The sequence below is a fragment of the Ursus arctos genome, unplaced genomic scaffold (genome assembly GCF_023065955.2).
Source record: "Ursus arctos isolate Adak ecotype North America unplaced genomic scaffold, UrsArc2.0 scaffold_11, whole genome shotgun sequence".
Taxonomy (NCBI): Eukaryota; Metazoa; Chordata; class Mammalia; order Carnivora; family Ursidae; genus Ursus; species Ursus arctos.
The window spans coordinates 63,650,466-63,673,025 of record NW_026622775.1 but is presented as its reverse complement, the minus strand read 5'-3'; the positions used below and the strand labels follow the sequence as shown (position 1 = coordinate 63,673,025).

At 37.5% G+C, this 22,560-nt stretch overlaps 1 protein-coding gene across 2 annotated transcripts in view; it reads right to left on the bottom strand.

Annotated features, from left to right (window-relative positions):
* KIF13B (kinesin family member 13B) overlaps nucleotides 1-22,560 on the bottom strand; it is a 193,682-nt gene that overhangs the window by 27,966 nt on the left and 143,156 nt on the right. The window contains exons 33-38 of one of the 2 annotated variants that reach the window (XM_026518909.4): nucleotides 21,225-21,377; nucleotides 20,351-20,428; nucleotides 18,323-18,376; nucleotides 14,760-14,780; nucleotides 8,188-8,299; nucleotides 1,984-2,117 (exon numbers count right to left, since the gene is read on the bottom strand). In XM_026518909.4, the coding sequence (XP_026374694.1) occupies nucleotides 1,984-2,117; nucleotides 8,188-8,299; nucleotides 14,760-14,780; nucleotides 18,323-18,376; nucleotides 20,351-20,428; nucleotides 21,225-21,377 (552 nt within the window). The remainder of the gene's footprint in view (nucleotides 1-1,983; nucleotides 2,118-8,187; nucleotides 8,300-14,759; nucleotides 14,781-18,322; nucleotides 18,377-20,350; nucleotides 20,429-21,224; nucleotides 21,378-22,560) is intronic. The other variant, XM_026518910.4, reaches the window with a different exon arrangement.

The following is a 22,560-nucleotide window of genomic DNA, read 5'->3' as shown; positions in this document are numbered from 1 at the left end:
TCCACCACTGGGTGTCTTCATTAAGACCAGTTTTGTATTTATATTTTCATTTATTTATGAAATATGAAATATCTGGGGCCCTTTTCTCCAATATCTTTGCTCATATATGCTCAAAAAAAGTAAACTGAATGGGCAAATATTGCACAAGAGATCTTCAAAATACCTCAAGATCGCCTTTCTTTTTTTTTTTTTTAAAGATTTTATTTATTTATTTGACAGAGATAGAGACAGCCAGAGAGAGAGGGAACACAAGCAGGGGGAGTGGGAGAGGAAGAAGCAGGCTCATAGCGGAGGAGCGTGATGTGGGGCTCGATCCCATAATGCTGGGATCACGCCCTGAGCCGAAGGCAGACGCTTAACCGCTGTGCCACCCAGGCGCCCCAAGATCGCCTTTCTTAAACTGGACATTACAAAATGCAGTTATCTGACATCACTACATTTCTTTCTAACATGATTGCTCCTCTTATATCCACAAGAACCAATCATTTACTGGCAAAACAGTAAAACTGATTTATTGTAGCAGGTGATCTGACTTGCCATATCAAAAACTCAAAGTAGTTTCTAAAAACTAACTCTAACTATAGTAATCTGTTCAATAACTTCTAATGCCATGCCAATTTCCTTTAACTTCTAGAACTCTGTCTTCACCAAACAGCGACTGAAAAAGGGTGGTTACCCAACTTTAAGTTTTGATAAAATCACTTTGGGTGCTTATAAATACAGGTTATAAAGGCACCCCCAGATGGGGTCTGGGTTATGAGGTCAGGCTGTTATTGCTGTTTTTAAAGTTACCTTCCTAAAAAGCTACCATGGAAATTCTGACAGAGAGTCCCTGCATCATACATTACAATGCAATAATGTATAAGTTTAGGACAGAATAACATACGCACGGCAAATCCTTGGAAAAATCATTTTTGCCTAACCCCCAACAAGCTATTACACTTGCTATTCCTTCTAGCTCTCGCAGTCATAGATTCTTCGGTAACTGTCAAGCACCCCTTATGAGCTTAGTTAAAATTAGTTCAAACATCCAAAATCATGATGTTTATTTTTTTCATACAATACGTGTACATGTCTGCTTAAGTACATGTTTACAGAATGCTAGATTTAAAATATTATATATCTGTACAGCAGCCTTACAAAACTACCACCACCACCCTTGAATATACATTCATAAGCTCAGAAAAGTCTTCTAAATAGTTAAGGTCTCAGACAAGGACTCACCTGCATTTCTGCAACTTGAATGTTTTAAGTGAATGTGGATAAGCTGATGTCAAAAGACCTATTTCAACAACTGAACTTGCACTGTATGTGTTTTTTAAGGAGTATAAATAAATCCTCATTTATCATTTTCTGCTGAATTCACACCTATATAAGGCTGGAAATTACATTTCCAACAGGCTTCCCATTCACCATTGCATAAGAGCAGTTTCCTGAGTATGTGGAAAACCCTTTAAGATTTTCTCTAAAACTTATTTGAAGGCTGGGTAGAGAGTTTCAAGAAAAGGGGGAAATAAGACAAGTGATTGCTTTTAATATTTTAAATGAAGGAATAGGTAAACCACAGCAGAGGAAAAGAGGTGGAGAGGGAAGGACAGAGATAATATAAAATTGTTTGAAATAAGAAATGAAATCAAGAATTAAAAATAGAATTACATTTTCTGTTTGGCAATACACAAACAACACTAAGTGCTCTTCATAAATTTTACTATTGTTGCTCTAAGTAATATTACCATAAATCACATTAGCAGTGTATTTGGCATTTTTTTAAAAGCAAAAAGGGCTGCGACTGTCAATAAGTTTCAACAGCTCTGTTACCTCTGAAGAGAGCAGAGGAGAAATGATCACAAGCTTTTACTAGTCCTAAAAGCCCAGTTCTAAGGCCCCCATCCCTGTCCCTCTCCCTCCAGCATCAGTGCAACACAGAGCATCATTCCACCAGGAATTAGAAAATGCTCACTGTTGCTTTCCTGATGCTTTTACCTGATGCGCAAGGGGAGAAGGCTGTTTGCCCCTTTTCTCATCGCGGACAGGGAAGAGAGACTTCAAGAGCTTTGGCATCTGTGGCACAAAGGATTTTACTGGATTCAAGTAGGAGGCCGCTAGGCTACCAAGTCCTGTCAACAATATTGAAAGGAAAAGAGATCAAATGTAAACAACAATGTAGACATTTTCTCTCCTATAAATTTGCCAAATTTATTCATTCATTAGTGAATCTAGTAATATACATTCTTAAAAAGTGTCCTTAAAAATATTAGAAAAACATAGTATCATAGCTACTCTCAAACATAATGTTATTTCCTTTTTCCAATTAAATAACAGCAATTAGGGTATTTCTAAAACATTCTAATATCCAATGTCCTATTAGTATCCAAAGGGTAATCCAACCTTGTCGCTAACTGGTTCACATACTAACTTCTGCCCTAGAATAAGATGGGGTTTTTCATTTTTAAATCACACAGCTAATGACACACATGTATAGCTCTCTAACTAGACTTCAAACTCTTTGACGTCAGGGACTGTGTCTTCTACAGCTTTAGTTTTTCATATCTACTTACTGACTAAAGATGATGAATGGACCTTTTAGAAAGCAGGTGGTGTTTGGGTTGTTTTCACAAGAAAGGAATTGATGCTCTGAACCAACCTGCTCTTAATTACCAAAGGCTGGGATGAGACATGCAGTCAATGCCTAGGATATAAGATTTCTTTCTTCTTAGCAAATAAAACTAAATTTCTAGGAAAATGTAATCTAACTCATAAATGATAAAACACTGCATCCACATAACACTTTAAAAAGAACAAGCAAGTCAACCTGAGGAATTTGTGTGTGATACGATCTGAACAGAAACATACAACCACCCGCATACCTCTACCCCACATTGACCCCTAAAATGACTCCAAGTTCATTGGTAACACAGTTGGTACATGGACCCATACCATTCCAAGATTTGCACATTTTACATAAAGTAGTATAATATTAACTCTAAGTAGACTGTGAAAAGGTAAGGGTATTTTATAATCATGAGAGCAATCACTAAAAATATAAAATAGCTATAAATGCCAAGAGGTATGTTAAAACTGAGTTAAAAAAAGTCAATTAAATTATAAGAAGGCAAAAACAGGAAAGATAAAAACAAAACAAAGAAAACAAACAGAAAATAAGTTTGAGATGAATAAAAGCCAGAAGAATATAATTATCTAAATGCAAAAAAAAGGGACAATCTAGAGCTCTACAGACAATAAATTAACATTCTACAATTAAATAAAGATCTAGCCAACAATGTATCAAAGGCTGCATATATCACAAAGAGAGACAATCAGACATGATGTGTCTCCTGAGGTAAATCCACAACACTACCCTTTCATTTAGTCTAACTCCCCCCTCCTCAAACTAGCCTGAATCTGTTCAACACCATAGAGCTAAACACCAGTTCACAGGAAATACGGTAGACGAAGAACCATCTTTTAAAACCCTCATGCGGATGTAACCAGCAAAAGTAAGAACATACAGAGTCTACTGTGCGAAGACAGTCTCTTCAACACACACAATGCATGGGGGGAAAAGAGAGGAACATATACATTAAACTTTAACTCAAGACACAGATCAACTCATCCCAATATATGAACTTTACACTTGGATTTTCATTCAAAATAACTAAAAAATATTTTTGCTCCAACTGGAGAACACTGACTAGATGTTTGATGATATCTAGGACTTACTTTTAAATTTTCTTAAGAGTGAAATGTTGTTGGGGTATTGCTTTAGAGATACATGTACAAACATCTGGGATTTGCTTCAAATTAATTGTGAGAGGGTGCAGAGAAGTGGCAGGAGTAGAGATATATCAGACTGGTGATGAACTGATCATTCTGAAGAGAGGGGGTACTTAAGGGCACATGTTACTCGTTCTACTCTTATATGTTTACCATAAATGCCATAGTAAAAGGATTCTTCAAACTGAGAGCAAAATAAAAACTTAAAATATAAAAGAAAGAGTCTGTCACTGACAAACAACTGCTAAATGCACTGATGATAGATATAATTCACAAAAAAGAAACTAAACTCAGAACAAAGTGTGACGGAAGAAGCAATGATGAGCAAAGCAAAGTGGGAAATATGTAAGTCAGGTAAGCATTAATTACAAATTTTTAAATTATTATTATTATTATTACTGTTATTATTATTTTAAGTAGGCTCCATGCCCAGTGTGGAGCTCAACACGGGACCTGAACTCACAACCCTGAGATCAAGCCCTGAGCTAAGATCAAGAGTCAGATGCTTAACTGATCTTAACTAAAAAAAACTGTTGTTTTTTTTAAAACAACAAATTTGGGGCACCTGGGTGGCTTAGTTGGTTAAGCCTCCAACTCATGATCTTGGCTCAAGTCATGATCTCAGGGTTGTGAGATGGAGCCCCATGTTGGGCTCCACGCCCAGCTTAAGACTCTCTCCCCCTCTGCCCCTTCCCCCCCACTGGCATGCACACGTGTGCTCTCTCTCTCAAAACAAAAACAAAAACAAAAACCTCACAGAACTTTAAAATAAGGTGGTATTCTATGACCCAGTAATTTCACTCCTAGGTATTAACTCAAGAGAAATCTTCACAAAATGACTTGTACAAGAACAAACTTTATTCACAGTAGACAAAAACTAGAAACAAACCAAATGTCCACAAACAAAAGAACTAATTAAAAATTATGATAAATTCAACTGTAAAACTGAAGTTTTTCTCAACAATAAAAAATAAATTACTGAAGGATGCAGTGGTATGGAGATGTAAACAGAAATGATGAATAAAAGAAGCCAAACAAAAAAGAGTATATACTGTATGATTCCATATGTATGAAATTGTAGAGCAGACAAAACTAATCTGAAAGGATAGAAATCAGAACATTGGCTGATTGCAGAGAGTTACTGGAGTCATATAAATCTTGTATATCTTGACTGGGGTATAAGTTACACAGGTAAGTACAATGGTCGAAACTCACTGAATATGACCCATAGTCAAGAAAAAAAGCAGTCAAGAGAAACAGACCATGAGATGGCCCAGATGCTGGATTTAGAAGGTAAAGACTTTAAAGCAGCTTTTATACACAGGACCAAGGAAGTAAAGAAGAATCTGATCTTAACAAATGTACAGGTAGAGAATATCAGCAGAGAAATTAAAACTTTAAAAAAAGAAACAAGTAGAAATTCTAGAACTGAAAACAATAATAACTGAAATAAAATATTCTCTGGATGTGCTGAACAGAAGGTTGGAAATGGCAGGAGAAATTTATGCAACCAGAAGAAACAATAAGATAAAATGACGGAAAATGAAAATTAAAAAAATTAGAGCTTCTGTGACCTGTAGGATAATATTAAGCAATCTAACGTGTGTGATTTGATTCTCAGAAGAGGAGAAAGAGAGAAATGGTCAGGGGGAATAATTTAATGAAATAATAGCTGAACATTTCCTAAATTTGTTGAAACCTTCAATTTACAGATCCAAGAACACTGATGAAATGGAAGCAAGATAAGGTCAAAGAAAACTATACGTAAGTATATATCATAGTCCAACAAAAATAGAGAAAACTATGAAAGCAAACAAACCAACAGAGTAAACAGAGACATATTACAGGTAGGGAAAAGAGACACAAATGATTACTGATTCTCAGCAGAAAAGAATCTAAAAGATAACGTAAGATCTTTGAAGTGCTGCTAGTGGAAAAATCCTTCCAAAAAAAGTGAAATAAAGATAATCCCCAAAGGGGAGGGCATTCTTTTCCAGGACAACTGCACATAAGAAATACTACAGGATATTCTTTAGGCTAAAGAGAAATGATATCAGATAAATATAAGACTTTAGGAAGGACTGGCTAGTGCCAGAAATAATAAATATGAAGAAAAATATAAAAGATTATCTATAGTCTCTTAATTTCCTTAAAAGACAGTGGCTGTTTTAAAGCAAAGAGAGTAACATTGTAAAATGGGTTCATAACGTCTGTAACAGACAGAAAAACAATAATACTAAATAAGGGGGGTTTGGGAACAGGCAAATGGAATTATGCCCTTACAACGTTCTAATATTTGTGCAGTGGGAAGTACACTATAAGAATCCATACTACAGTCCTTGAGCAAAGACTTTAATAAACAGATAGAGAAATACCAAAAAGTCAGAAATGGAAATAAAATTAAATACTAAAAAATATTTTTCAATTAACCCAAAAGAAAGCAAAAAAGAAGTTACATTGGGGGAAAAGAATAGAAAGGCCAAAGAGAAACCAACAGCGTGAGGCAGACATAACAATAATAATATTAGATGTAAAAGAACTAAACATGCCAATTAAAAGACAGAAATTGTCAGCCTAGATAAAAAGAAAAAAGTTAGACCTAACTATATGGTGTCTACGAGACAATCACTTTTAAAGAACAAATACAGGCCAAAATTTAAAAGACTGAGAACAAGATACACCATTCACACAATAAGCAAAAGAGAGTTGATGTGGCTATATTAATATCAGGTAAGACAGATTTCAAAGTAAGAGAATTCCACAGATACAAAGGGACAGTCACAATGATAGAAATATCACTTTATCGGGAAAAAATAACAATCCTAAATATGTATATACCTAACAGTTCCTAAAAGAATGATGTAAAAACAGATATGATAAAGGGGAAAATAGGTAATTTTCATGATCAATTTTGGAGATTTAATGTCCTCTGTCTCAGTGACTGATAGAACAAACAGAAAAAAAAATCAGAACAGAATATTTAAAGAACAGATTTGAACAAGGTTATCAACCACCTTGACCTAATTGATATATACAGAACACTGTGCCCCCAAACAGAATAGTTTCTTTTCAAGCATGCATAGAATGTTTACCAAGATAGAACACAGTCTCAAAAACACTCCAAAAGACTGAAATATTAAAGAGTCTTTCAGACCGTGATGAAATTAAATAACCAATCAATTAATAAAAAGAAGTTCCCTCCCCTGGACATATGAAAATGAGTTAACATGCCACTCCAATAACCCATGGGTCAAAGAATAAATCAGAGGGAAATTAGAAAATATTTTGAATAGAATGAAAATGAAAGCATCACATTCCAAAATTTGTGATATGCAAAAAGAAACAGAAATCAACGAAACAGAAAAAAACAATAAAGAAAGTAAGACCAGATTTGGTTCTGGGAGAAGACTGAGAAAACTAAAACATATCTCAAAAGTAGTCTAGAAAACCAGAAAGAAAACAAAAATTATCAAAAGTAAAAAGAAGGGGTGCCTGGGTGGATCAGTGGGCTAAGCGTCTGCCTTCAGCTCAGGTCATGATCCCAGGGTCCTGGGATTGAGCCCCACGTCAGGCTTCCTGCTCAGCAGGGAGTCTGCTTCTCCCTCTTCCTCTTCCTCTCTCCCTGGCTTGTGTTCTCTCTCTCTCTCAAATAAATAAATAAAATCTTTAAAATATTTTTTCTTAAAAAAATTAAAAAGCAAAAAGAAGGAACATCACAACAGATTCTACGAATGTTAAAAGGGCAATAGGGAACATCATAACATTTATTGAAATAAACGTTAAAATTTAGATGAAACAGAAAATTCCCTGAAAAACATAACTTATGAAAACTGACTCATAAGGAAACATAAAATGTTAAATAACCCTGTATTAAAGAAATTACAGTCATAACTTAAAAGTTTCCCAAAGAGAAAATTCCAGGCCCAGATAGTGTCACTGGTGAATCCTGTCGAACATTTAAGGAAGAAGCAATACTGAATATATAAAATTTTACAGAAAAAAAGATGATAAGGAAATATTTCCCAAGTCATTTCATGAAACCAACATAATCATGATACCAAAACCTAACAAATGCATTATTACGACAAGAGAATAATTATTATTATGAAAAGAGAAGTAGATATTCATCATAGAACATATACACAAAAGTCCTTTATGAAATATTAGCAAATAGAATCAAGCACATATAAAGGATAACGCATCACGATCAGGTGGTATTTCTCAGAGAGAGGCAATATAAATTCAACATTCAAAAATCAATGTAACTCAACATGTTAAGACAAAAGAGGGAAAAAAATCAGATGACATTAACTAGTAGGTCAGTGGTTACGTGGTGGGAAATCCTGATTTAAACTATTTCTGAAAGATGCTCAAATTTCAAGACAGTGATTTACAAATGAAAACAGTACTTACCTGGGTCAGGAGAATGGTTATTTGGGGGACAGTCAGGGAGGGATGGGGCGACTGGAGCTATGCCTCTGGAAACTGCAGTTTGCGATACATCCTGCTGACTCTCCCACCGGCCCTGTTAAGGACAAAAGCAGCAGTTTTTAATCAAATGCATCAGTGAACAGAAAAACCTACAGATATTTAAGAAGAACCTGTCAAACATCACTAAAGCCTTGTTCCCTTTACAAGACATGACAGATTTGACTGTTGAAGTACCTTTCTTCTTATACTTTTCATCTTCTTAGTGTTGATGTCCCAAATACTAATAATACCTCACATTTGGATATTCCCTCCAGTTCACAATTTACAGTCTCCTCAGCTCTGTCCTAACATTCTTTTCTATACATCATGTTGCTTTCCACAAAATACGGATATATGAAGACCTTCCTTTAGAAATCCTTCCTTACGTTCTGCCTCATAGGCTGTTTCTGCTCTTCTGCCTCAAGATACTCTCGCTTCAGATTCTCAACTGAAACTGAGGAACAACCCTAACACTGTGGGCTGTCTCTTCTCCCTTCTCCACCGTGTATCTTTCTAGCCATTCAAACACCATTCATGAAAGTAAAAATTTCTAGAACAGTATATTACCAAGGCTCTTATTTTCCACAGATATGAAAGAGAAGCTCCAGTTAAGCACAAATCAAGTAATCACAAGTTCCCCATAATGGAAGTCTCTGGATTAACAAGTTTTATTGTACTCCCAACTTTGTAAATTCCCATTTAAGAAACTTCACTGCATTACACAAGAACAATGCCAGTTGGGTGATGGCTTAATTAACCAATTCAGAATGGGTGGTGAGCCACAAAAATGGTGATATCATCAAAGCACTCTTAACACCAGTCCCATCTGGTAAAGAAATAAACCCCAACCAAATGTGACAAGTACAAAACCCAGTAATGGAGATGAGATGCAAATCTTCTGAAAGCTTTTGAGTTCCCCTTTGATCCTTTGATAATCACTCTGACTTCTTTTTCATCTTTGTTAAATAGTAGTATTTTATATTAGTTTAAGCTGGTATTCCACAGAGGAGTGACCCTAACGACGTTTGAGTTTTCCTTAGTAATCGCCTGCAAAGCAAGTTCTTCACTGCTCCTGAAGATGGAGGGAGGTGGAAAGCCTCTACGGTTTCAGATATGTATGGAAACCTACCTGCTTTTAGCAGCAACCTAAGTACTGATCATAAAATCAATAAACCTTAAGTGATCTGGATCCTGTTTACCTCCGAGAACGCCACTTTTCCCTAGGAACGCTCTCAGCACTCGATATTAAAAAAAAAAAAAAAAAAAAATGGTGTGATGTCTTAGCATTAGAAGCCAGGAAACAAAACAGACATGACGAGATGATTAGGGAAACCGTGAACTCTGAAATACTTCACTGTAGAAGCATTTGTGTTCCTATGAATCACACACTGATTTACATACTTTAATGTTTCGTTAATGTCTTTTGCATTTAAATTTAATTGTCTGGGAAACCGCAGCTTTGTGTACCCTGGGACATCACAATCAGGGAGCTCAACACTAAGGTCTATACTCTTTGGAGCTTCTCAGAGGAAGAAAAGCCTCCTGCTTTGTTTACAGTGTTAAGCTCATGCAAGGTTGTTTTGAAGACAACTTACTTTGAGAATACATTTATTTTTGTATTTTCGATTTTTCTTTCTTGTTTGGCAGCTGACGCCAGTGGCGCTCTGTTCCTTAGGGAAACTAAGTAGCTGATCTGGAGTCAGCACCACAGCCATTCGGTGTACATGGTCCAGTGACAAATAATGTAGGTGTCATCTCTTCCCCAAGGCACACTCAGGGCTCCACTAGCTTCCCAGGTAATACTTTCCAGCTGGCACTCCCACACACAATGTTACTAACAAACCAGAATGGAAGCAATAACTTTTACTGTCTCATAGATTCAAATCGCTCAAGCAAGAACATTTGAAAGGCCGTACACAGTACACACATCCCGCCTTAGCCCGACCACTAGCCCTGGCAGATGATGAAAAATGGAAACACATTTCACTCCATCCACACTACCTTAACCGTCATCTTAACCTTGAGGAATTTCTCATGCTAACTGTTCCCATGTCTCGCCAACCAAAGACAGGGACACAGAGTGTCTCAAACTGATCTGGGAAAGAACAGACTCTGCTTCAGAGGGAACAACAAATCTGGATGATAAACTGGGTACAACGCTCCCTCCTCTTCCTTCTGACACCCACAGATCTCTGGGGAAACATTTCACTGAAATCATTCACTTATTCTTTTTCTCCTGTAGTGCCTGTCCATTCTCTTGCCAGAAATGAAACCTGTGGTTCAGTGTCTAACTACATACACTGCCCCTCGGGGACAAGGCAATTAGTGTCCTTCCAATAAATTTTACATCCTTGGCTGTTCCAGAGTTATTTTCCCTTTATTGAAATGTTGGAGGGGGGAAAAAAGAAAGCAGCCCAGTTAAGGGTACTTTAGAGGGAGATGAACTCCGGACAATGAATAAAAAGAACCTGGCCAAACACTGGACCTTTCTGCTCTCTTATGAGCACAGTTCTCAAAGTGAAAAGAGTATGCTATAAATACATATATGCGTGGAATCTGAAAAGACAGATCTGTGATTTGTTTCTAACATTCTGCATGTCTACCAAACTTCAGAATCAGCCAAGATGAGGAGACACAAGAGAGGAAACTCTGGCTTTGTTTTAGAGCCTTAAACTAGCTCCATACTTATTAGGGGTTATTTGTGCTAACAGGCTGAATTCCAAGAAATAGAACCCTATTCGAGATGGCAATTATTTGTAGCTGGCATCATACGTAAAGACAAAATGGAACAGGGAAAAGTGGGGAGGCTCTCAGGTGACTTGAGAACATGCTTTGGTCTTCCTTGGGCACCTATATTTCTCCTGTTACTGTTCTTCCCAGACACAAATTCTTTGGGTTTTCCAAATTAAAAAAAAAAAAAAGGAAAAAGAAAGTTAAAACAACAACAACGACAAAAAACAAAACAAAACAAAACAAACCAGGTCTGCTTTTGACCAGGAAAGTGACAAAGAGGTAAAGAAAGAGAAGTGCCAGCAACACGCCAGGTCCAAAGGTGGCTTCTAACGCAACCAAAGAAGAAGTGACTGTATCTGGCTTCAGCCTTTACCTGTGCCACACTAAATAACTGCAGTTTCCACAAAGGTGATGCAGCCAAAACACACAAAAATCAGATATTCATTTAAGCTTTTGGATACTTTTAACTGCATCAAAAACCCCAATCAGGAGATCATAAACACAATATCTTACTAACTTATTAAAAAGCATAATTCCTTCTAAAATGGCTTTAGAAATAACAATATTTTTAAGTTGACAGTGTTCTTTGCATTGCAAAAGGTCTCAATGCACCCCGATTTTTAGATGGATAAGCAAACAATCTGCTGAAATTAGTTCTGTTGCTAAGTCCATCTTGGTAGACTGGTCATAAAATGCTTGCTAAGTTTTCATTATATCTATTAAAAACTTGCCTTATAATAATGATGAAATATCCACTAACAGTAAACAGCAACATCACTGCAATTATGTGTGTGTGTGTGTGTGTGTGTGTGTGTGTGTGTGTATTCTTTGTTTCATTACTCAGGGCTCATCAAGATAAGTATACTCTTAATCCTCTTCATCTATTTCACCCATGTCCCACCCACCTCCCCTTTGGCAACCACCAGTTTATTCTCTGTATTTAAGAGTCTGGGGTTTTTTATCTCTTTTTCTTTGCTTCTTAAATTCCACATATGAGTAAAATCATATGGTATCTGTCTTTCTCTGACTTAGTTCACTTAGCTTTATAACCTCTAGGTCCATCCATGTTGTTGCAATGGCAAGATTTCATTATTTTTTATAGCTGAGTAATATTCCATCATATGCACATGATTGTGTGTATGTGTGTGTTATACACACATCCCACCTCTTCTTTATCCATTCATCTATTGATGCCACTTGGGTTGCTTCCATATCTGACTATTGTAAATAATGCAATAAACACAGGGGTGCATATATATTTTTGAATTAATGTTTTTGTTTTCTTTGGGTAAATACCCAGTAGTGAAATTATTGGATCATTTGGTAATTTTGTTTTTAACTTTCTGAGGAATCTCCATATTGTTTTCCACAGTGGCTACACCAATTTCCATTCCCACAACACTGCATGAGGGTTCCCTTTTCTTCACATCCTCAACAACACTTGTTATTTCTTGTCGTTTTGATTTTAGCCATTCTGACAGGTATAGAGTGATATCTCATTGTGGTTTTAATTTGCATTCCCCTGATGATTAGTGATGTTGAGCATCTTTTCATCTGTCTATCTTCCTTGGGAAAATGTCCATTCAGGTTCTCTCCCTGTTTTTAATCAGATTTTTTTTTTTTTCTTGGTGTTGAGTTGTATAAGTTCTTTATATATTTTGGGTATTCACCCCTTAATGGATATTTGATTTGCAAATATCTTCTCCCACTTGGGGGCACCTGGGTGGTTCAGTTGGTTAAGCATCCAACTCTTGGTTTCAGCTCAGGTCATGATCTCAGGGTCATGAGATCGAGCCCATTCTCAGACTCCGTGCTCAGTGTGGAGTCTGCTTAAGATTCTCTCTCTCCTTTCCCTCTGGCCCTTCCCTTGCGTTCTCTATCTTGGCATTCTCTATCTCTAAAATAAATAAATAAAATCTTAAAAAGAATATCTTCACCCATTTGGTAGGCTTTTTGTTTTTTTTGATGGTTTGCTTCACTGTGCAAACACCTTTTATTTTGGTGTAGTCCCAACAACTTATTAGGGATATATTTTTAATTGAAAAGACTATCAAGAATGACTTTTTTAAATACTGATTTGAAGGGATACATGTACCCCAATGTTTATAGCAGCATTATCAACAATAGCCAAATTATGGAAAGAGCCCAAATGTCCACTGACTGATGAATGGATAAAGAAGATACGCACGTGCGCGCGCGCACACACACACACACACACACACACACACACACACACACAGAGGAATATTACTCGGCCATCAAAAAGAATGAAATCTTGCCAGGTGCAACAACACAGATGGAGCTAGGGAGTATTATGCTAAGCGAAATAAGTCAGAGGAAGACAAGTACCATATGATTTCACTCATATGTGGAATTTAAGAGACAAAACAGATGAACACGGGGGAAAAAAAGAGAGAGGCAAACCGTAAAACAACTATAACTATAGAAAACAAACTGAGGGTTGCTAGAGGGGAGGTGGCAGGGGGATGGGCTAAAAGGGTGATGGGGATTGAGGAGGGCACTGGTTGTGATGAGCACTGGGTGTTGTATGTAAGTGATGAATTACTGTACGGCACACCTGAAACTAATATTACATTGTATGTTAACTAATTTAAATAAAAACTTGAGGGGAAAAAAAGAATGATTTCTTTTAGGCCCTAAGGTGAATTTAAAAGTTGGGAGTAGTTCATCAAATTCAATTTATCTTTTTAAGATTAATTGGTCCATCAATTCAAGCTTGGTGGAGCTCAGTAAAGCAATTCCAATTCTAATATGTAGTGAGCATCAGTAATAAGGGTGTGTAAAGTGTGGCTGGGCAAATTCCAAGTGTCATAAGCCAAACAAGGAGACTGTTTTCAGTAGTTCACCACCTCCTCAAAAGCCCTAATCTTATCAAACTCTCCATCCCTGCCTCCCTCCCACAGCTTTTAGTGTCCCTGTGTCCTAAATGACTAATCTTTGCCATGATATCAATTGAAAATTAGGAGAGAAAGGGAGACGTGAACCTCTTCTGTGGCCTCTCCTGGCTTCTGAACATTGTTTCAACGAACCTGAATGTTCCAATCTTACACAGGGGAAGACAGCACATCATATTCTGTGGGCTATAATTCCGCTTTCATAATCAAGACCAGAGGGATACACACATACATTAATGGACACAGAACCTAGAAATAGACCCACACAAGTTTGCAAGGTAGATGTAACTAATACTCAATAATTTTCAAACACATTTTTCTAGCATTTTAAGCATCATCAACTCCAGGTTAAAATTATATTTCTGACTCTCTTGTGCATTAAATATTTCAGGCAAAGAAACCAAGATGGTGCTGCTGAGAAAAGCTCTGTGATGTTAAAGGAATGCCCAAGGCACTTCTGCCATTTTACTCTTCTTTCTCTGTCCCAAGCTTGAAAAAAGGACATCTTACAAGTTCCCAAATATTTATTTGTATTATCTACTTAATATGAATTAACTCCAACTCCTTACATTCTAGAGCCTTCTAAATTCACTAAGATGCCTTAGTTCCTGGGCTCCTTTGACAGATATTTTTATAGTCTTAGAAAAAGAATCATGTGAAAGGAATCCTATATATTGACCACCAAAGTTATTTTTACAAAAGAGCAAGAGCCAAAAAATTAGTACAGTGCCAAATTTAGTCATCTTATAAAAACTACATTTAAAAATTCATTCTTATTCTCAAGGTAAAAACAAGCATGATACAAGTTTTAGGTAGTAGGATAGTACTTATATCCCACTCATTAGGAAAACCTAATGGATTAATTACCTGTCCCTGGAGCTCTGAAAACTGAAGAATGCAGGAAGTCCCCCAAAGAAAAAGGAAAAAAAAAAAAGAGACTTTGAGATTTTTCAAAACAATTTCCTTTAGGATTTTGTGCACAAATTATTACAGATAGAGCAACTGGAGACCTTCTCAAACAACTCACACAAGGAAACAAAAACTTCTAGCTACTTAAAAGAGTAGGGAATAAAATTTTTCAATCCTAATATATTTTTTTGAAAAGGTGTTGAATTTTGACAAATGATTTTTCCTGCTGCTATTGAGATCTTCATAGATCTATATGTTTTCAATTCTAATTTTTAAAAAATGGGTAATTTGTTCATATGATCCAAAAACCAAATAATATAAGAAGGCAAAGTAAGAAATCCACCTCTACTCCTACCTGTTTAGTTCCCCACATATTTCCACCCTCTGCCCAAGCAGATAAGTAACTGTATTAGCTTCTTATATATCCTTCTAGGGTTTCTTATGTATATGTACGCCACTCCATAAACAGTCGCACACACACGTCTCTCCTGTGCCCCTCCTTTTGTAATATAAATGGCAGCATACTATTCTGTATTTCATTTTTTAAAATTTATTTATTTATTTATTTATTTATTTATTTTTTAAGTAGGCTCCATGCCCAGTGTGGAGCCCAACACAGGGCTTGAACCCATGACCCTGATCAAGACCTGAGCTGAGAACAAGAGTCAGATACTTATTTTTTTTAATAGTTTTTTTCTTTTTTTAAAGATTTTATTTTATTTATTTACTTGACAGAGAGAGAGACAGCCAGCGAGAGAGGGAACACAAGCAGGGGGAGTGGGAGAGGGAGAAGCAGGCTCTCAGCAGAGGAGCCTGATGTTGGGCTCGATCCCAGGACTCTGGGATCACGCCCTGAGCCAAAGGCAGATGCTTAATGCCTGAGCCACCCAGGCACCCCGAGAGTCAGATACTTAATTGACTGAACCCACCCGTGTGCCCCTCTGCACTTCATTTTTTTTTTTTTAAGATTTATTTATTTTTTTTAGAGAGGGGCAGAGGGAGAGAATATTCAAAGAGACTCCCTGCTGAGTGGGGAGCCCAACTCAGGGCTCAGTCCCGTGACCCATGAGATCATGACCTAAGCCAAAACCAAGTGTCAGAAGCTCAACTGACCGAGCCACTTTGCACTTCATTTTTAATCATTAAGTATATCCTAGTAATTTCCCCATATTGGTATCTGGAAGGGTTCCTAATCATTTTTACAGCTGTATAGTATCCCATTTATTTATTTGTGTGTATGGAGGGGGGGAGGGTATGGCATGTCCCCAGATTAAGTATATTTAACCAGACCAAACCAATGGACATTTAGTTTGTTTCCAATCTTCTGCCATTACAATGTTTCAGGGGACACTCTTGTATATATGTCATTTCACATGTATACAGGCAGCACTGCTGTGCAGAGGGGTTTAATAGGATTTTGATAATTTGTAGGTCAATTAGTTTAAACACTACCCAGTCTTGGGGAATTCTTGGTATATAATATTCCTTGGTATATAATGTTAGAACGTCGACAGGCCCCTTTTCTCTGGGGTCTACCCCACAGACCCCTCTCCTTTAGTCACACTGCATGCAGTGTCATCAACAGAGTAAGCTTGTTCATCCCTCCATGCTTTTGCTCACACTGTTACTTTCACTCCTTCCCTGCCTGGGGTGACCTCATCATCTTTCAGCTTTGGGGGGTTAACACCTCTCTGCAGCCTCTCCTGATCTGTGAGTAATGCCTTTAAAAGTGCCCACTCCCTCCTTTGGTCTCTCACTCTATCATACTTCTAGCATAGCATCTATGTTCTTTTGTTCCACTTACTTGGTGTAGACAAAGCACAGTAATTTTCTTTCAAGTGATACTATTATTTTCTCTATTTAAACATAAGGAGATTGGGGGTAGATAGAAACTTTTGGCCACTTCTTTCAAGGAATTTATAATATAATTGAGAATTAGGATTAGATGTAATTCCAAACAAACACAAAAAGTCCTGTTTTTTCCTTATATATTTTCCTTAAAATATTTCATTTATTTACATTTAAAAATAATGACACAATTGGGGCGCCTGGGTGGCACAGCGGTTAAGCGTCTGCCTTCGGCTCAGGGCGTGATCCCGGCGTTATGGGATCGAGCCCCACATCAGGCTCCTCCGCTATGAGCCTGCTTCTTCCTCTCCCACTCCCCCTGCTGTGTTCCCTCTCTCACTGGCTGTTTCTATCTCTGTTAAATAAATAAATAAAATCTTTAAAAAAAAAAAATAATGACACAATCAATTTCCCAAAAACTCAGCTTTGTTCTGGTAATCGCAACCTGTGCTATGTTCATCAAGAACTTTATATTGGAAACCAGGGATGTACTGTATGGTGACTAACATAATATAATAAAAAAATCATTAAAAAAAAAAACTGGTCAAACCTATCCCTGGATCCGTATAAAGGAGTGCTTAGCACACTTTCAGAGACGAGGTAGGTGATCAGTAAATTAATGAGCTGGAGAGCAATTTATGTCTATAGACATTGATATATATACATATGGCTCATTTTTTAAGATCTAGGTTACTAGGAGTTTGCCTGAAATAATGGAATATATATATATATATATATACACACATACATTTTTATGTTATTTCAGGTAAACTCCTAGTAACCTAGATCTTATGAATAAATCTAATTATTCATCAACTAATTACTCTTTTTCCTTAAGTTTTTATAAGGAAAATTTCAAACAAACAAAAACGGAGTGTAGAATAACTAACAATAGTAGAGAGGGTAGTATAACAAATCCCATGCGGCTGTAACCATTACTGCTAAATAGCCAATCTTCTTTTATCTATACTCCCATCCTCCCCTGTGATTATTTTGAAACAAATCCCTGATATCAGGCAATTTTATAAGACACGTTCACTTTTACCCTCCTCAAGAGTTAAGATATCAATACAGAGCATGTTGCCTACAGTTAGCAGTACCAATATCTAACCAGGTCCCTCAAAAAACATCAGGCACAAAACTGTGATATAGGGTATCCAGTTACAACAATTTTGAGTATGATCCTTTCAAGTAAATGATAAAGAATTCTCTGGGCTTAAACCTCTGCTAAATTGGGGAACGCTACATTAACAATAAATCCCAACTAACAAAAGTTCTGTTCCCTTATTTTAATTTCTTCTAGCAAATAATATTTTCAGATAAAATCTTCCTATTCCTCACACATTTGCAATCATTATATCAATATTTTACTACTAAAAATCTGATTTAAATTTCCTTTTTTGACACAAACAGGAAGAATATTTTACATAGAAATTTGAACTCAAGCAACAGAATTGGTTTTTAACCCTTAAAAAGTAGAGTAATAAGGTCTAATAAATCTTAACGGGCAGGTAAAAAAGAAATGAACTGTAAACACTTTGCAATAAAGTTCACATAGCATAGAAGAGTCGGAGAAATTTTGGCATGCAAAACGAGCATGTGATATTTGAGAAGAGGAAAGCTGAATGGGAAATTGGTCTAAGACTGACAGAAAAATAGTTATGAACACTTACCTTATTGCTGCCTAGACTGTAGGATGGGATAAGATCTTGTCGGCTGCCAGACAACTGAAGAAGAAATAAAGAGGGGATTAGTGCTTTTGTGTGAAAGTACAGAAATCTACGGTCTTAGAAATACAAGAATTTGAAAACCAAATCAACAAAATGTTAAAGTCAGATGGTAGCAGAGACGTTGTTGTCAAGACATTTGTAAATTAGGCTAGTGTATACTTTGAGACATTATTAGGCACAATTTTTTTAAACAAGTTCTTTATTTTGAGAGAGAGAGAGAGAGAGAGAGACAGTGGGCCAGTTGGAGGGGCAGAGGGAGAGAAAGAGAATCCTCAAGCAAACCTCCCACTGAGCGCAGAGCACATGCGGGGCTTGATCCCAGGACCCTGAGTTCGTGACCTGAGCCGAAGTCAAGAGTTGGCCACTTAAACAACTGAGCCACCCAGATGTGCCTCACAATTTTTTTTTTAAACTGAACTGAACTTTAAGGTGAGAGGTTTATACAAGATCAGATACCCAGTTTACACTGAGGCAACAACTGGGTTGCGTAAGGGATACTTCACCTGTTTGTACCCTTCTGTTTAAAGAATACCAGGTTACTAATTATTTTACCATGTCCTGATGTTACAACTTCCTTCTCTGGGTATTCGTAGCAGATGTACAGACACAAACTATCTTAAACAACAGGATTCTTTCTTTTTTTAAAAAAAAATATTTTATTTATTTATTTTTGAGAGTGCGAGAGAGCATGCACATGCACGAGCACAAGCAGGGGGAGCAGCAGGTAGAGGGAGAGGGAGAAGCAGGCTCCCCGCTGAGCAAGGAGCCTGATGTGGGACTCGATCCCAGGACCCTGCGATCATGACCTGAGCCGAAGGAAGATGCTTAACCAGCTGAGCCACCTAGCGTTCCTAAACCATAGGATTCTAAATACCAAATCTCTGCAAATACCGCTTCATTTGAATGTATTGTTTTCTGAAGAAATGAGATTTTAAGTTGAAATGACGTGATTTTTCTTGGGACACCTGGGTGGCTCAGTTGGTTAAGCATCTGCCTTCAGCTCAGGGCTCAGGTCATGACCCCAGGGTCCAGAGACTGAGCCCCACATCAGGCTCCCTACTCAAGGACAGCCTGCTTCTCCCTCTCCCTTTGCCACTCCCCCTGCTTGTGCTCTCTCTCTGACAAATAAATAAATAAAATCTTAAAAAAAAAAAAAGAAAGAAAGTGATATTTCTTAATGTCTGAGAATGTTTCCAATCTTTCAGTCTGAGATCATTAGTGATATCATCAGTCACTCAGGGGCCACGTGTGTCCTCCCGTTTGATACTCTCCCTACCTCTCACTATCGTCTCTCAAACACTAAGGCTAAGGGTCAGCTGCTCTTCATTACAATGGTTGTACTGTGGTTTTCTTGGTGTAAAGTTAGACAAAGGCAATATTTCTCATATCCACATCTTTGTCAAAAGTAAGGAAAGGAGAGATAAATCACAGGGCCACAGTCATATTTCTTTGTGAAGAATTATTTGTATGCTTAATATGCACATAAATTATACCTACGTTTTCAAAAACAACAACAAACTTAAGACACTGTTATGAAACACACCTAACTTATTTTACTCATTTATACTATCCTGGATGGCCTTTAAGCAATTGAGTTTGTAAACCGAGTCCAGGCTTCTCAATTTAAAAGTAATTAAGTTAGGCCCAGAAAATTCAAATGGTTTGCCCAAGGCACTCAGTTAGTTTTGCTTTAGTTCAACAAACACTCACTGAACACCCAGTCACTGTGCTAGGCACTGCTCAGACAAAAAATAGCGAGAAACACTAGAGACAAACTTAAATGGACACTTTCCTATCCTACTGGTGAGGACAGGGACAAAGGGGTGCACAGATGCTACAGGGTAGAGAACAGGGGCACCTAACCAGTTTGGAGAAGGAAATGATATCGAGATGAGAGTTAAAGGACAGAGAAGAGTTATCCAAGGAGAGAGAACGCAGGCAGAGCACAGAACGGGGAGTCCGTGTACTCACTCTGTTCACGTTGGGAGAGCTAATGCTCCTCCTACTCAACTTCCCCTTTCCCGTCAACTGTTCCTTCACTGTAACTTCCTGTCAGTCAGAAAACGTACAGAGGAAAAATACAGATAAGAGGCCCACTTCCAGAGCAATTCCATGTATAGCAGTCTTTGAGCTATCATCTGTACATACACATTCCTGGTTCTTTAAATCATGGCTGTTTCTTCACACTGTGGAATGACCTAATTCCAATCACTGTGGAATATTCAAAGCTAATTGTATAGCGAATAGGTTACCTAGATCATTCTTTTCTTTTTCTACTGATGGCCACCTTGAAGCTGGCCAGAAGTTAGTCCCAGGAGAAAGATCGTCAAAATTAGATCATTCGCTTTTATTTTTCATAAGGATCTTTGGTTAAAACAAAAAAATGTCTCAATATTGCTATGTAAAATGAGGTTTAGGGTTCCGCTAAGGATTAGGTTTACTGCTGGCATCTCTATTAGCCCTTCTAGAGATCTACTCTAAGGCTATGGCAGGCATGTCCAGCTAAGCGAAAAAGGGCCCATTCTGCCACATTCCTACTTATTTCTTCAGCAACATTATTGTCCATTATCAAATAATTTTTAAAGTAATTCTTTAGCCAGCAAGAGTTAAATATTTTCTCCAGCTACCTCAAGGCAACTAGATACCATTTAGCATCTTGGTAAAAGTAACTTCCCAAGTGGAGCTTTTATATGTTCACAGACTTAACTGACAAGTTTTATCTAAATTAATACACTCCACTTAAACGGATGCTTCAAAAGTTTAGATGTAACAACACTGCGAATTGCAGAGAGGCGAAGAGAATGAGGCTGGGTCAGCACCACTGCTACCAGCTCTGTTGGCTAACCTGGCGGAGACGATCTAAAGTGAGAAGGTTCTCCACAGCCAGCACACTTCTGAGGTATTTTTCAATATAAGCCTCTGAATCAGCAGAAGCCGTGTTTTCAACATTAGCTGCCATTCTTGCTAATGTTTCTCGTTCCTCTACTCCCTGCGCATCCTGGAGAACAGAAAGTTGTGTATTAAAATTAAGTACTCTGTAGAAGGAAACATAAAAGCTTCTTGATCTATACAAATACACACACGCAGAGTACTGAACTAACAAATGGGGTGTATTCCAAAATTCCATTTGAACGCCAGCTTTTGGAACTCAAAATGCATTTTCCCACAGAAATCATGGTATAAATGGCGGTTAGATCAACTTGCAAGGTTAAACACAGTGCCACTGAAACACAGCACATTCTCAGTAAAACCGTCCCCTGCTGTATTCCTACTGCAAACCAAAATGTTATGGGTTAGAAAGGACTTGGTGGAAATAGCTGGAAAAACAACTGCCACCACAATACTTCAGAAATACATCACCAAGGGGCAAGAGACAGGAATGAGAAGCTGGGGTCCAAACAACACCGGTAGGACGCAGACACAGGAGGGTAGGAAAGAGAGTAGGGCGGCTTTCAACCCTTTCACTCGGCAGCCAACCACGAACTATACATTCGACATGTGGCAGCTTCTAAAATTGCTCTCAATCCTCAATTCCGGAGTGACAGAGGCCAGAGGTGGTGTAGCACCCACCAAGAAGAAAAGTATCTAGGTAAATTCTCGCTCACTGTGCTTTCCCACAGAGCCCATCCCTGCTCCTCTGGTGGGAGGCCCATGCATATAAATGGGATACTCACAAGTCAAGGAGGGCCGTTGTTAGTGCATTTAATCATGTCAAGCTAGCTTGGCTCATGACAAATTACTCTTCTCAGAGAAAATCTGATACTTTATTTACTTGTGAATTTGTTATAATAATGTCAAAAACTACAAAATATATAGCCATATGCCACTGCATCTTAAGATGCCATCAACTTTAAGAAAAAAAAAAACCAACACATTATTTTATATACCACTAAGGAGAAAAAAAAAAACTCTGCCAATTAATTTTAAGATATCGATTATAAGACACAACCTAACATCAAAAGTATTTTTAAAAATTTAAATGAGCTTTAGAACAGATAAAATATGGAAGAATTTGGGAGGTGGCTTAAGTTCACAAAACTTCTACCTCCTACAGTGATTCATTTGGGCTTTTAATAACCCTGAAAAGAAGCAATTATCCTCATTTTATAGATGAGAAAAGAGGAAGGCCACATAATTGGCAAAAAAGGCAAGATTTGAACTTGGAAGGAATACTCTACCAG